Source organism: Pocillopora damicornis, chromosome 2 (assembly GCF_964200805.1).
Source record: "Pocillopora damicornis chromosome 2, jaPocDami1.2, whole genome shotgun sequence".
NCBI classification, from domain to species: Eukaryota; Metazoa; Cnidaria; class Anthozoa; order Scleractinia; family Pocilloporidae; genus Pocillopora; species Pocillopora damicornis.
The window spans coordinates 16,579,669-16,594,893 of record NC_142671.1 but is presented as its reverse complement, the minus strand read 5'-3'; the positions used below and the strand labels follow the sequence as shown (position 1 = coordinate 16,594,893).

The window sequence follows — 15,225 nt, the reverse complement described above, 5'->3', positions numbered from 1 at the left end:
ATTAATAACCATCTGTTTCATACTTCATAAGTGATTTATATTGTTACTGAAACCTGGAATGTCAAAATTTTTGCATCGTTCCATCGTTTTATGCTTTTGTTATGGTTCCTTTTTCCTTTAATTTTTTTCATTAACGAAATAAAGAAACACATAAATTACTTCATAGCACTGTGTTCTTTTCAAAATGACAAATTTGAAAAATCAGCAGCCCCCTTTGAGAGCTGTAAATTCCGCCCCCTTCACGAACACCTACGGTCGAGCACTCTCAATAATTTATGAGAGGATTTTTTTTTTCGGCGAGTGGAATAAGTTTCATATTTGTTCCAGCTATTCATGAAAAAGAAAAGACACAAAGAGAAAACATGTGAGCCCCGGACGAGATACTGCTCTTTCTTTGTTCCGGTGTTCAGATTATTTCAGCTGTTTCCGCATTCAAAATCGTCGTAAATCAGAATGAAACTTGAAAATGATACTAAGAGTGTAGAAAATAGTCAAAGGGGAGATGATAACCCCGAAACAAAAGGATGACAAAGTATGGAGAAAAGTAAGGTGGACTCCAAATTACCAATTTTGGGATTATTTGAAAGTTTGAATTTTCAGTTCCACGAACCGTGATATGGTTTCCTCAAACCATTAAGAAGACCGGCAAACATGACAAGAAACAAGTCTTTCGAGAAGTACTTAATCCTGGTGTACTATGCGTTTTTTTTTCCTCTTTTCTCTTCTTTAGACTTTGTTTACTGTAAAATTCAACGTTAGTTTTGAATGTATTCGAGTTCTAGAACTGAGTCCTTCCCCTTAAAATGTATTCAAGTGCAAAAAATGTCTTAAGTTCCATCTGGACGCGAATGACTAATCGTTTGCTTATCAAAATCTCGCACTAAGCCTTGTTTTAAAACAAAGCCTTTCGGCATCTCGGAAAACGGCTGACCATCTCCATGTCTTATTAGACGTGGAAAGAAACCTGACAGCCTGTCTGGACTCACCCTCCCTTCCCATAAAACTTTCTCATACGCCCCAGTTCCTCTCTCATTGTGTATCTAAGATGGCGTACCGACATGTGGTGAGACATCCAAGGTTGCAAGCTCGAATTTTTCTTTGTAATTGGTACATGAAGTTGGTTAGACCGGGAAGGGAGCTCCCTGAAAATACAGTCCAGTTCCATGTTCCTATGGAGTAAGTAAAGAATTCTAAAATCGGAACATCTATCATTTCAGCGCAAGTGAACAGTCTAAGTATAAACTTGTCGGATGATGTCGAAACTCGAAAAAGAACTTTTTCTTGCCTTTCAATCATCTTATCGAGAGCTAAGTTGAAATTTGTCTTTTGTTATTCCTTGGGATAGCAGAATAGTTGAATTAACGAGTTTGAACGATCGAGAAATGAATGCATTTTGAATATTTGAACACACACAAGTGGTGAAATTTTAACTCGACAGCTTCTTCGCAGTGATACTGGCCTTAAACTGGGCTGTAGGCACCCGTCACTAACATGCATTTAGTGTCAAGATTTTGTGTCGCACACTGATGATTTCCCAATCTTTCGTGCAAAATTATAATTAAGGTCAAACATGCAGTGTCGTTTTATACGATAGAACTCCCGAATGATTTTGTATCAAGATACTCCATATCTTCAAGAATCATTAATTTTTCAGCACTTTCTTTTACAGTAATTTTTTTTTTAAGAAAACCACTCCTCTGATCAGCTACGATGACTGTCTTCCCTTATGTCCCACTTATTTTAAATATCCATTCAGTGATATTTAAGTAAACAAAATGGAAGAATCACCATTTTTAGATGCAGTAATCTCATTGTGCGGATGTTTACTCTGTCTCATAGGGTTGGAGCTTCCTTCAGCCCTCTAAATCCCAAGATCTGATTGTCAATTCTCCCCTGTAGCTGCTACTGATTTCCTTGTAAATTATTTTAAAGAATTTTGTGTGAGATCAAGATAAAAACTTCTACCTGATAAATTTGAGTATTCTCATTACCTGAGAAGTTACAAGTGTACATGTTAATCACGTCTGGAAGTTAGAGGGTTAAGGCTTCCAGTGAGTATGAATGTGGCAGAAAAACTTTTTAGTCTTGGGTGTTAGTATAACATGTTTCAGAAGGTTACACAATATTATTTTATAGGGCATTTATGCAAGTTTTGTGAAGAATTGATACACAAAGTCTATTTGAGGAATTTTCATTTCCAGGATCTTTGCAAACTGTTTTGCATAGATTTTAGAGTCGGCTGAAACAATATTTTTTTTTGTCACAATGTTGAATGACTGCATAATTAATTTATATCAAGCAGCCAATCAAATACAGTAGTTTTTGTCAGTTTCAATTTTCACAAATTCAATGAAACACACATTTTTAACGCAAGCTGAAATTTTCTCCACTTTAGATAAACATGGAGAGTACTGTTCTTAGTAAAGTTCCAATCCTTTTCACTCACATATAGTGGATACTGTACTGTCTTAACCATTTTATTTATTTTTTGAAATATATTATGTTTTAAACTTCTCCCCCAAAGTTTGTGCTATTATTTAAAAATTCAAATTGTTTGAACACTAAACATATCATGTTTGCACCTTAAAAAGACATGTTTTTTTGGTCACTTGACAACAACAGAGGCCACTGGTCCTGTTCTGGACCTTGTTCCTTTTATCAAATGAACTGTCTAATTTCTCTTTGTACTTGCAGCATGTCAAAGTTGGATATTAAAAACTACCTTACCAGCATTTACAAACTTGATGTTGCCAGGGTGAACACCAGAATACAGCACGGTGAGATGAAATTATTTGCAAATGTTATTTCATACCTGTAGATAGTCAAAGTGATATTAAAATTCTATGTACAACAATAATGATCTTAACTGAATCTGAAGGTCTGTGCTTTGATTCCTCATGGAGATTTTTCTTTGTCCCATGCTTGTGACAAGACAAAAAACATCTTTCTTGAATGATCTTAACTGTTGTGGCTACTCTGCCTCTTTGACTCAAGACCCCAAAATAACACCATGGAAAAAAATCCAGTGGATAGAGAGGAGAGTGTGAGTCAAGTGAAAACATATAAGAGGCCTAGCTCTACAACCACTTAACCATGTTGTCTCCTATCAACATCAGGACAGAATAACTTGTGGTGACCACTTTACCCTGATCACATGTCAAAGTGCAGGAAAAGGCTCTGCACATTTCTTAGTAACTTTACTTAATTCTAATAAGTAGTAACATCATCAGTATATATACATGTATTTAGCTGTCATGAAGGTAACTAAAAATGACATGCATAGCTATGGATCTACTCTTTTAACTGTTTGAGTGATCATACGGAAAATGGAGATAGTTTAAATCTTATTAGATAGGATTGACATTTTATAAAAAGATGCTGGTTTGACCCCTAATGGAAGAAGCTAAAGGTGACTTTATCGGTAACTTTTCTTTTCCTACCTAATGCAAACAGCAGTTTTAAAAGAAATCTACAAATACTGACCCCTTGAAGTGATATTGTATACCATCTAAAAGCTTCTTGTGTCAGCAGTTTTGAAGTAAATACTCAATATGAGAGAACTGGGCTTAAAACTGGAAATGAAAAAAACTCAAAAAATATACCAAATTCCATTTGCAGAAGGTTTATTGTGTTCACATCTACTCTATGCAATATTTTGAGGCTATAGGTGCACAGTTTATTTGTTTAATCTTAAATCCATGTGTAGTAAAATAGAAGAAATAAAGATAAAAATTTAAGGGGTCAATTTCATCTAAAATAGACAGATTCAGGATTTTATCAATTTTCAGCTGCAAGATTGACTGTGCACCTTTAAGAAGGCCATTTTTTCATGTCAGCAGAATATTGAAAATATCTAATATGCAAAAAGAAAAACATATACATTCAAGATTATGGAGAGTGGGTGGTCAGATCCAGCAAGGGAATTTTTTTTGTTATCCAGCAAGTGAAATTAGTGTCTAGGGCAAGTCCCTTGAACTGATTATAGAAAGGAACAACTAAGTCATTGCAAGGTTTCATAAAAATTTCAAACAGACATAGTTTAGTTTGTGTGAATATTTAAGTTTTGCCTTTTTCCCTAGTTCCTTCCAATGCTAGAACATTTACTTCTTGTCTCTCTCTTAACCGGGCCTAAGTGTTTTTTTTTTAAATTATTTTTTAAATTTTTTTTGCAGGAAAGACTAAAGCATTACTCATCAACAGGAAGATTACAAAGAGAAAATATCCAGATTATAAAGTAGCATATGTAGTTCTGGTAGGTAGATATTTTATTAGAAATGCACAGATACAAATCCTATTTGTTGTGAATGAGATCTTTTGTGATACTAACTTGCAACAGTTTGGAAAATCTGTGTCCAAGGGTGAGGCATTGGGTTCCTTTACATGGGTTAGATGCTTTTCTCTCACAATGCCTCTCTCTATCAGAAGATCTTGCAAGAGAAGTTAGAGATTGGGAGGGCAAATTAGGCAAATGGGCCTATGGACTCTGGTCTTCAAAATTCATGGGCCATTTCTAAGTAGCATGGCCCATTGCATTACAATGATGGGGTGGGCTGGAAGAAAATACATATGGGTCTTTTCGTTGTCACTTCAGATAGTGTGTATCTGTTCTGCAGTTCCTTGCAGTTTACATTTTCATGAAATTATTTAATTCAGAGGCCACTACAGTAAAAAAAAACTAAACACCTGTCCCCTTTAGGTGAAAAGCAATCATTGCACTATTATGCAGTGTCCAGGGCTCCAATTGGAAAATGGTCTCCCCAACAAAAAAAATTTGGTCGCCCCCCTCCTCGCCCCCCTCCTCCCCCCCCTCCCAAAAAAAGAAAATAAATTTTAAAAAAACCCTCGTATTAGTGGGAGGACAATTCATGTTGCACCACATGATTGTCTAGTGAGCCCAGCGATGCGTTCACAACACTTTCGTTTGCTTGCTTGCCGATTGAAAGATTGTGCCAACGGTCAAGAGAAAGAGAGCGAAGAGAGTCTTAAATCACTTGCCAGTTAGTAACCATACTTCTTAATGCAGAGTTGATGGTTACGCAAAATGCTGCACGTAATGTAAAATTAAGTTTATCTCAACGAAATCATTTCGACTTGATCACCGCCCATTTAAGGTGTTTGCGCACTGGAAGTTATGGGGCGGCGAGAGAGAAAAAGAGAGAGACGGAGATGGTTTTTCTCTTTTTTTTCTTTTTTTTTTATCTGGTGGTCACCAATTGACGACTTTCGGCGAAATTTAGTCGCAAAATATATTTCACTCGCCATGGCGACCAAATTAGTTACAGCTCTGTTGGAGCTCTGTCTTACATTGCTTACTCAGAAAAAAACGGGAAAACGATTTGAATGATAGTCACTAACTCGACTCTGGACTCTTAAGATTAATAGTCACAAAACTAGCCTTAGAATTATTCGGCTCGGGCGCATTTTAGGCCTCATGAGTGTTTGGTTTTTTTGCACGTCATTTCGTTTTCTCATGCACCATACACGCCATTTCGTTTTCTTATGCACCATACACGCCTGGCGCACGGCCGTCCCAATCCCTGGAGAAGTAATTTGTACTAGCGAAATGTCATGGCAACTCAAATTGATCTGAAAGAGAAACGGTTTAGTACAATAAATTCTCAAGGAAGTTTCATTTGGTGAAAGGAGGTTGGCCGGGGGAGGTGACCTAATGGTCATTGTTCTGTAAACTGCATTGGATGTTGGATGTATTGGAATGGCAGCCTACTCCGGATATAACTGGCGAGGGAAAACGGCCAGAAACACCAGTGAAAAGTCAAGAGAGTGTAATATAGAGTGGAAAGTTCTATTTTTATCACTATATTTATGACCTCTCCCCAAACTCTTGTATTTGACCCGGTGGTTACTGCCTCCTATATGTAGGAGGCAAAGCCCCATATGTCATCCAGATGGGTGATAATAACAATAGAATTCCGATCTTGGCCCAATTCTCCGACCCGATGTTTCCCGTTGCGATTTACTGTTTGTTTCAGAATTCTACAGAAGATGTTAAACATCTCAAAATCATTTCAGGATGGTGCATGAAAAAACAAAACTTTTCCTGCAGAAATATCTTTAAGGTGTGATCGGCGCATCATGAAAACTTAGAGGATTTTTTTTTCTTTGAGGAGAGAACATTTAACGTTTGAATCAGCGAATTATGCCAAATAGATCCAAAATTATAGTTATTTTCATTTCTTGCCGTGACACTAAAAAAAAAAAGATGATAAACGTCTGAAAAAATATTACACTGAGAGGCGTCTCCGGCATATAATTGAAACAAGACTTTTCCTTGAAGAACTATACAAATAGGTTTGATTTGCACATCGTGGAAACTTTAAAGAAATTTTATTTATTCGATTAGAGAGCACTTGTGCCCAAAAGAGCCACAAAATTTGCGAAGCGAGCAAGGTCCCAAATACCATACCTCGACCTCAACAGTGTGAATGATGAAAAGGTGGAATGGCGGGATATCCTACAGCGCAGAATGCCTTGTTCTATGGAACTTAAGTCTCACAAAAGTGGAATTGCAGTGAACTAAGAAAATAATTTAAAATTAACAGGGAGAACTGAAGGAAGCATAGTTTAATTGTTGTTGGAGCCTAGAGGATAGACTGATAGAGAAACAGCGAGGTTCTTCATCTAGTCCCTCTAAATTATCATCACTATTACTGTTGATATCATTATTATTATTATCATTATTGCTGATATGATTATTTTTTCACAGTTTAATTATCGGTTGAGTGTCAATTAGTCACCACATCATTGAACCATCTTTTTCTTGTGGAACAGGATACTCCTAAATATGTGGGGTGCGGCAGGTTTTCTGTTTTGCATAAGAGACAAATCTTCTGCAAAACTACCTTCTAGCATCATCCTCCAGTTCTTTTCAATACTATAAAAGTTGTGCTTTATCAACAGCTACATGCGGTCTTTAACTACCTATTTTTTCCTAACATTAAGGAATTGTATTTTTATTAATGACTGAAAGTGGAACTTTTTTTACCCTCTCTCTTGGAAAGCTTCATGATTATCTTTGACCTGTTCATCATTTTTTTACACCATACAATGATGGGTCTGTGTTCAAGCGCTCTCCTTTTGATTCATTTTATTCCAGGCTTCAGGGACGTTTAAGTTTCCTGATTTATTTCCCAAAGATACCCCAAAGGACGAGCAGACTGATCAGAAACCGACAGAACCCACTCCAGAAGATACCCCGCATCTACGTTGGTTTTAATGACAGAAGACATTAAATGCCTCTGAAACCCAAAAACGATTGAAACGTTTGAGGAGTCAGCCAAAAATCTTTTTGGTCCCCTTTCTCTAGTCTGTTTGTTGTTGAACAAACCAAAGAAAAGAAGGAAAGGTCGGATTTTTTTAAACATAAATTGTGGCGGGAAGAAACTGTTCATGGCCAACTGAAAATAAGCAATTTGCTCGCACCATAATATTATAGGATGCTGTAGAACGGGTTCTTCAGCTTCTATAGCTGAGCTTTTTATTCTGAATATAATATTTTAACTTGTTGCATTCTGAAGAATTTTCTTCCTATCTTGTGGTGTTATTTTAATGTTTTTCAATAACAAGCCAGCGGCGGCCCTAAAAGTATTCGCACAAATACATGTGGTAGTGTCTCAAAAGTTTCGAAATTGTAACTCAGAGGCGTATTGAATTATTTCTTTAGAACTGTTACTTTATTTATTTACGTGATTTCTACAAATCGTCATATTGCATTGTAATACAAAAGACTTGATCCGATGTCAAATGTTGCGTTCGGAATATGCAAAAGAATAAAGTTGAGCGATTCGTCTCTAGTGACGTCTCCTACTCTGCAGCACTCCACTTGGAAAATTTACTTAGATTTTTTCGTCCTTGCCTGTAACTACTAATCTTTTTTTGCTTTTTCGGTTTTTTTCGCTGAAAAATTACTTAACAAATAGCAAATCTGCTCTGATTTAGGGACTTTCATTACATTGAATTCGACACGCCTCAGTTTGGTCTCCTAGTCTTCTCTTTTTAAACTTCACGTGGATCGCTTTTTCGTTCATTTTGCCTGCCCGTTGAAGTTTGAGGAATTCTTTCATTTTCTCCACGAAACATGCCTTTTTCCAATTGTCTCCAGAAGTCAGCCCTCTGAAGTATGTCGCACTTGGAATTCGACTGCTTTCATTAGTCGGCGTGGAAGGAGCGTTTTTCTCTTTCAGCACTAATGTATAGTGTCCCCTGTTCGAGTATGATTTTGTATAGAGGGGTTTCTAGAGGTTTACTATTTCACTAGTTAAGTATTTCATTAGGCGGTTGTTAATTTTCGATTTCATTTGTAGAATCTTCTTTGACAGAACTTTTCACAGCATGCCTCTATCTTACGGTTTTAAACAGTGCCGGTCGCTTAACATTTTCCCATGAATGGTCTACAATTTTCCACTTCTTCAGGCTTCCAATCGGCTCCACCTAAGGTGAGCCATGGTATCGCTTTTTCGGGACCCACACGGAGCGTTCTCCACACACTTAAACCAGTTCAAAGTGATAAGTGAGCTAAACCAAACCACTCCGCCGAGAGGGAACTTGGGGACCTGGTAGTATAGCTTGCTTACATTCCAGTAGTTCCCTGGCCATATTCAATGGCTGGTTTGAACTGTATGAAAGCGTCAAGTGTCAACATCATGGCGTCTATTAACTTCCCTTCAAACATTCACATTATTGTCACTGCTTTGTGAGCTGTTACACTCTTCCCTCCTCGAGTGAAACGAAAAGCCGCTTCTTACAACGGCTCCTCTTGAAATATCACCGGCGGTCAGCGGCGTCTTGTTTGTTCCATATGGCTCAGCATTGTCCCCTTTTAGAGAAAAGCCATACTTGATACTGTGTTCGATTGAAAGGGATTGCTTCGCTTTTGCTCACCATTGTACAGTGCAATGTGCCATGATTTTGGCAGAATATTTAAGACCGCGTCTGGCGTGAATTTGAGGTTGGGGACGAGTTTCTTTCACGAATAGTACAACAAAAAGTAATTACCATAATCCATTGATCAAGCCGAAAGTCCAACTACAACTACCTATAGATATGTTTCAATCTGTGTAAGGGTCACCCCAAAACGGTTTAACATGGATACCATAGAACGTTATTACACTAACTATTGAGATGAAATGACCCTTAAAATTAATAGCTAGTACATCTAATCTATACAGATCTAGGGCTACAATTGACCATACGAGCGTGTCCGTGATTTCTGTTTTTTTTTTATTCATCTCTTGGCCATCCCTCAATGGCGCTGATCCAACCGTTACAACTGATTTCATTTAGTTTTCAACGTAACCGTAGTAAAGAGGAAGAACTGGGTTCCATACATGGATGGTCAATGACAATCAAAATTCCGACAAGTGCAATAAGACACCCCTAACATCATCATAAGACAATTAATGGGAAACATTTGAGACCTTTGTTTATGTAAATAATTTTGGGTGCTTGAATACTAACGGACCACAGGAACTGAATCGAAAAGACGTTTTTCTTTTAAGAAGCTTGACTTCTATGTAAAGTCTTCGAGGTTTACTGTTTTTTCGAAATTGTTCTTCATTATTCTTCTTCATTGTTCTACTTTCCTTCTTGGAATTGTTCTTTATTCTTTTTGCAGTTTAAAGATATAAATGAGGTTTCTGAAGACGATCTGCTTACTTTGTGTTTCTAATCAAACGAGATGCCGCACAAAAGGGTCCTCATAGTAATAACATCTGCGGTTGTTGAAGTATGAATTACTTTAGTTACACCTTGGTTGCAAGCGAAGCCCTTCAAATGGTGAAATGATTATGCTCTAGCATGTCACAGCTTGTGGGAGTTAACCCCTTCGAAATCCGGTTTTGAAGCAAGTTTGGTATTTCCGTATTGGAGCACGCATGTGCAAAGTAGAGAATCATATGTAGCTGAAACACCACGACAGGAGCACTGACCTAAATGAAAACCTGTGACACCTGAGATGGTTTGGTGCTGTAGTATATAGCAATGACACATCAAAATATTGTAATTTATGTTTTCCATGCAACAGTAACTAAGTTCTTCTGCACGAATTATTTGTCTCTTTACACTCTTGTGCTTGCTCTCCTTCTTTGCCAGCCACGCGGCCACTTACAATTAATCAACGAGGCTGGTATTTCCTTGTATGTTTTACCTCAGCATAGATCAGGAGGGTGATGACCAACTCGTCTCGAGGTTGTATGTAGATTTTGTTACCCTCCTTACCATAAAAACTACGTTTATTCTGATAGAGAAGGGATTTTCGTCGAGATAAGGTAATCTACACACGATTTTTCCTTCCGATTAGCGACAGGTGATTCCTCGAGCAAAACTCTTCGCAAGATTTGCGTTATCTTTGCTAAATTTTCCAAGAGTCCTCGACAAGAATTTCAAGTTCGTAAGCCTGAAATAGAATTCTGGAAAAACCATTATCATCGCAGAATTCGATGAAGAGTAATATATTGAAATTTTGTTTGAGAAGCAGTCTCCCAAGGAAGGGAAATGAAATGTGCTATATCAATTGACGGAAAGATGGAAGTACTTTTCACGAGGACTTGAGTTTAGGACTTTTAGAAACGTAATCGTGGAAGATGTATTGTACTACATCTAAGATTTACCGCAAAACCCACACTTAGTGAAAGCTTTTTGAAAGATTCTCTAACAGCATTTTCCATTCAAATTCTTCCTATGTTTTAGAAGGCCCCTTTGTTCGTTACTGCTAATTGCCGGATGTAATTAACCTTATCGACTTTTTAAGTTGCTGAGTGACGCTGTTGTTGGTGAAGATGTTTGATCCCTTGGTGCCACTTAGTGGTTAACACTCTTCTTAAATTTTTTCAGCTTTGCAGAAATTCGACTGCATTACCAGGAGTATTATTGTACGTCAAGATCTGCTACTGGCTCAAATTCCAAATTGGCTTTGTAATGTTATATCATAGTGGATATTATCCTTTCGCGTGTCATTCGTACGTGTTTAACCGTTAAGCGTGCCTTTATCGAACACCAAAGAACATTGAAATCACCGGTCTCCAGCAGCTCAAATAACAAAAACTCCAAATCTAATATGGCCTGCAGTCTTCACTCTATTCAATTTTTTCCCCCTGAGCTCATTTACGTCCCTTTTATTATGGTTTTAAGTCGGCAGGGAAACTGAGGATGTGCCGGAAAGGAAATTAACTGTTGGGTTTTTTGTGCAAACCTTAATAGTCGTTTCGTGATATGAATTCATTTCAGCTCACGAAATCAAAGTGCAGTATTTAGTATAACGATCCCTTGGTACAAAGTGTGTTCTCCTTTCCCGTGTGTTATTCATTCATTAGTGTTCTCAATAAGACACCTATCGGCTAGTTTGGCCAAAAGAAGTCGTCCTGGTATCTTGCATATCTCAACTTTAATTAGCTGAGTAAACATTTAAAGAAAAAGGAAGTACGGCTCGTGGCTTTGTTTATATTTTTACTTTCTTATATTGGACCACAATCTTCGACTCTTGAGGAAAGACCTCGAGCTGACGAGAGATACCAGGTCCTATATTAAAATGCCGGCTGTTGAATGAAATATGCGTCTTAAGTAAGAAAGTTCACCCGATACACACCATATTGGAGGGATGAAGCGTTTCCTATGTGTAAATATCAGATGTTAGGCAGGTAGTGACCACATATTGGGCGGATGAATCGGTCGCGAAGCGTGCCGCACTGACCAAGGAACTTTCCATTACCTGTATTTACAATAGTCAAGGGTTCTCTCGCGATAGGAAGCCATTACAGTGTAGGGTGCAGACAATGACTGACAGATGTCGATCTGCGTGATCACTCATGTGTGTAATGGGCCCTTACAGCAACTTTCATTATCAATTACGCTCGAAAACCAAGCGCTTAGCACCGCGAAAACTCAGACAATACTTTTTTCTTCGATCTTCTAAATTAGATATCTTGTTTACCTCCAGTGATTAACGCGACCAATCGCAGAAGTTTACAACAAAAGTGGTGAATACACGGATTAACATATGTTTTAATTGTTGCGTTTGACTTGTAACACGTGTGTTGCGGACGAGCTTTGTTTCACTCTTGTTCTCGCATAGTTGGGTCATGTCGCCCTTATATTTGTTATTGTTTGGATGTGTAAAGGTCACGTGTGAAGCACAGTTTTAGGCTTTTTTCAAAGCGCGTGGCATAAAAGGACTTTTTGTTGAACCTTATGTATGCTAACTGAAGAACGAAAAATTAAAGTAGAACTGCATGTCTAACATTTTTTCTGGATTACAACTGTTAAGACCTGTAGCTAAGTAGTAGCAGGTATTTTGAGCTGCAGAGACACTCTTCTTCTCGAGATTTCTGTTTAATAAATCAATCGGAAATTATGGACTTTTCAATTTCCTGTTTTATGTAGCATTAACCTTTTCTGATCGAGTCGTCGGGGTTTATTAGAAATTTGTCTTTTGAACGTGTTTCGCCTCATGAATAAAGGAACAAGTCACGTACAACACACGGAAAAAACGGCTTTTCATTTCTATAAATTTCTTCAAAAACCTTTGGGATCATAATTCTTTTTCAGTGTGAATATGCCTCATTGTATTTCTTTATCCTTTTGAACCTCTTTTGGAAATGACACCCATGTGAGTTAGAAAAAAAAGATTTTAATTAATAAATCGCACACGAATGGAAGAAAGGAAATAGAACCCCGGTCCTTTCTGCTGAATCCCTAAGCTACGGATAGAAAATATGCCTCTTTCAATGTAGATCTTGGCCGTTAATTAGCCGAGAAGACATAAAACAATGTCCTTAAGACACACGTTAAACTCATTTTGTGTGCAATTTATTAATTTTTTTTTTTCGATTGAAAAGCGTTTTTCGAAATTGTGAAGACTCAAAATCGATCCGTGGAATGAATATAATCTTTCAATAAATGCCCAAAGTTGGTTAGGTGAATATTGATGTAAATTGTTCCTCGTGATGGGTAGCATGGTTTTAAAGAGCCTGACATAACGCATCGGTGATGGTAACAGATTTAAATCCTTTGATTAGAGAGGCTTATTTTGCAAATAGTTATCCTTAATTTAGCAGGTTTTTCTAAACATTGTTTTGGTTAGTGAAAGGAAAGGATACGTTGTCACCCAAACGTTTAGCCAGCGAACAATGATTTGATCTAAGTTTAGCCTTTTTATTCAAAGGTGAGGATTTGGAACAGTCTCTTTTTACGTTCCTTTCTTTCCATTCCTTTCATCTTTGGACCTGTCCTTTGTGTTGTAATCCTTATGTTTAGTAATCTTTTCGTCACTGGTGCCATGTTTGTTAAATCCTTTTGTGGACGATCTTGTGTTTCCCTTGCGCTCTCTTGTTTCTTTAATCTCATCATTGATCTCAAATTTTTGTATTCATTTTCGTTGCTCTTTGTTTTTTGACCTTGTATTGTTTCGCCTTAATCAATGATACCATAAACATTCTGGTTCCTCAAAGATCAGATATGTCAATTCCACGAACTTCATATTTCGTGACTTGTAAGCTTCTTGTGAAGAATTTTCGGCACTGGACAGCGCTAAGCGTTTTGAAAAGTGAGCGCAGTAAATTAACTAGTTTTCCTCCGTTACAAAGTCAATTATTCACCTTAAGTGCGTTATTGTGTCATGTGATGATGACACGTGCAAACGGGTACAATGAGAAACGCCCCAAATTCTTTTCGTGGCCAAGTTTACACTACAGATTTCAGAACAAAATGAAAGATGCTCGATAGTACATTTCCCAAAACAAACAAAACGACATATGGCTATATTTTGTAATAAAACGTTTATGTTAAAGTTACCATTCGCGAAAATTAAGTAATGATAAAACAAAAGTGTTGGAAATTACAATAAAGTGTTCTTTTGCGTATTCTGGGTCGGTTCCATTTTTTTTTTTCAAAAGTATGAATATTAGATTCTCTAAAGAGCGTAGATTTGTATAAACTTTTGCACTGTTCGCCACATGAAGTCAAACAAAGGCGAAGAAGGAACTGAGATCTTTCGCGAATAAAAGCTGGCTTTGTCGGTATTTTAAACTTCCAGCGCTAAATTACTTGGGAGCTAGTGTTCCAACTCGCTAGCACGCGCAACACCACAAGAAACAAACATTGAAAATACCTACAGAATGTACTTTGACTTGATGGGTAAATTATTCTTAAGCGTTAAAATTATGGCTGAGAGTTAACATCGAAATAGGAAATGCTTTGCAAAAAATGAAAGAGAAAAACTCATAAACGAAATGTTCAGTTTGGTGGTGAGAAACCGCCAAAGTAAATGTTCTCCTCATAATATGATTTTGAAAGTAGCAGCATTTTTTTTTAAAGAAAAGAGATATTCATGTATTGGGCTCATTTCGCGTCGAAGGAGATCCAAAAGCGGCTATCCAAGTAATTAATTTGGATTAAAAAAGTTCTCTTGCAAGGAACATTCTTCACTTATATAAAGATTTCATAAGCAACAACTCTTTCGAGCGACTATTCGCATTCATAATTCAAGAAAACCTAATTCAATTAACATGCGCACATCTACAAACTTGTAATGTTCTTCTTCGAAGCTTCGTTTGCTTTAATTTCCAGAATTAACAATTTCATAATATAGAATCTTTTCGTTTCTACGATCATCTTAATATAATTTTTGCTAAATAAACAGGCCGCAAAACGACAAATTATTTACTGCGATAATTGTGATTTTGCGCATTTGCGGGGTAAGCGATTTTGCTCATACGTAGTTGTGTGGGAAGTAACCTCGTCCATGACTCCGCATAAACTGAGTCTACAACGCGACGATCGTATGATCTTTTTTTCTTCTATGTGGCAGCACAAAACTGCATTAACCTATTGCGCCATAGCCAAGCAGAATGTTTTGACCCGCTGGGCGATATTATCCTAATTTCCCGACAGGACGTGCGATATTACGTATCCCACAGTTCTCGCCTTGGGAAATAAAATCAGTTTTGACTAAAAAATTAACCTTGAACTAGGACTCGACAAGACAATGTCAAATCCTATGCTCCCATTTAAAAATAATTCTGTAAAATTTGCTTTGATCTCTCAGCCTTAAATTTTTTACGCCCGAACACTTGAGTTCGTTGGCAAATCCCAAGCTAAGGAAAATCACCAAGTCTTACTTTGTATTAGTTGCGATATGTGCTTTTAATCACTGCGTGTATTTCAAGTTGTTGCATTTAAATTGTTCATGGTTCCTCCTTTTTGAAAATGGTGTCT

General features: G+C 37.3%; 1 protein-coding gene across 2 annotated transcripts; it reads left to right on the top strand.

The window, feature by feature from the left end:
• Positions 1–1,025: 1,025 nt before the first annotated feature.
• LOC113676405 (large ribosomal subunit protein uL23m) lies at positions 1,026–7,811 on the top strand. 2 transcript variants are annotated; one of them, XR_016183792.1, is made up of 5 exons: positions 1,031–1,176; positions 2,695–2,777; positions 4,173–4,252; positions 6,364–6,809; positions 7,115–7,811. XR_016183792.1 is itself a non-coding variant. In XM_027193060.2 (4 exons), exons 1-4 carry the CDS (start codon positions 1,046–1,048, stop codon positions 7,232–7,234), a joined length of 414 nt encoding a protein of 137 aa, XP_027048861.1. In that variant the 5' UTR covers positions 1,026–1,045; the 3' UTR covers positions 7,235–7,811. The 2 variants fall into 2 exon arrangements, 1 of the variants encoding a protein (XP_027048861.1); XM_027193060.2 differs by lacking the exon at positions 6,364–6,809 and having other exon boundaries at positions 1,026–1,176.
• The last annotated feature ends 7,414 nt before the right edge of the window (positions 7,812–15,225 follow it).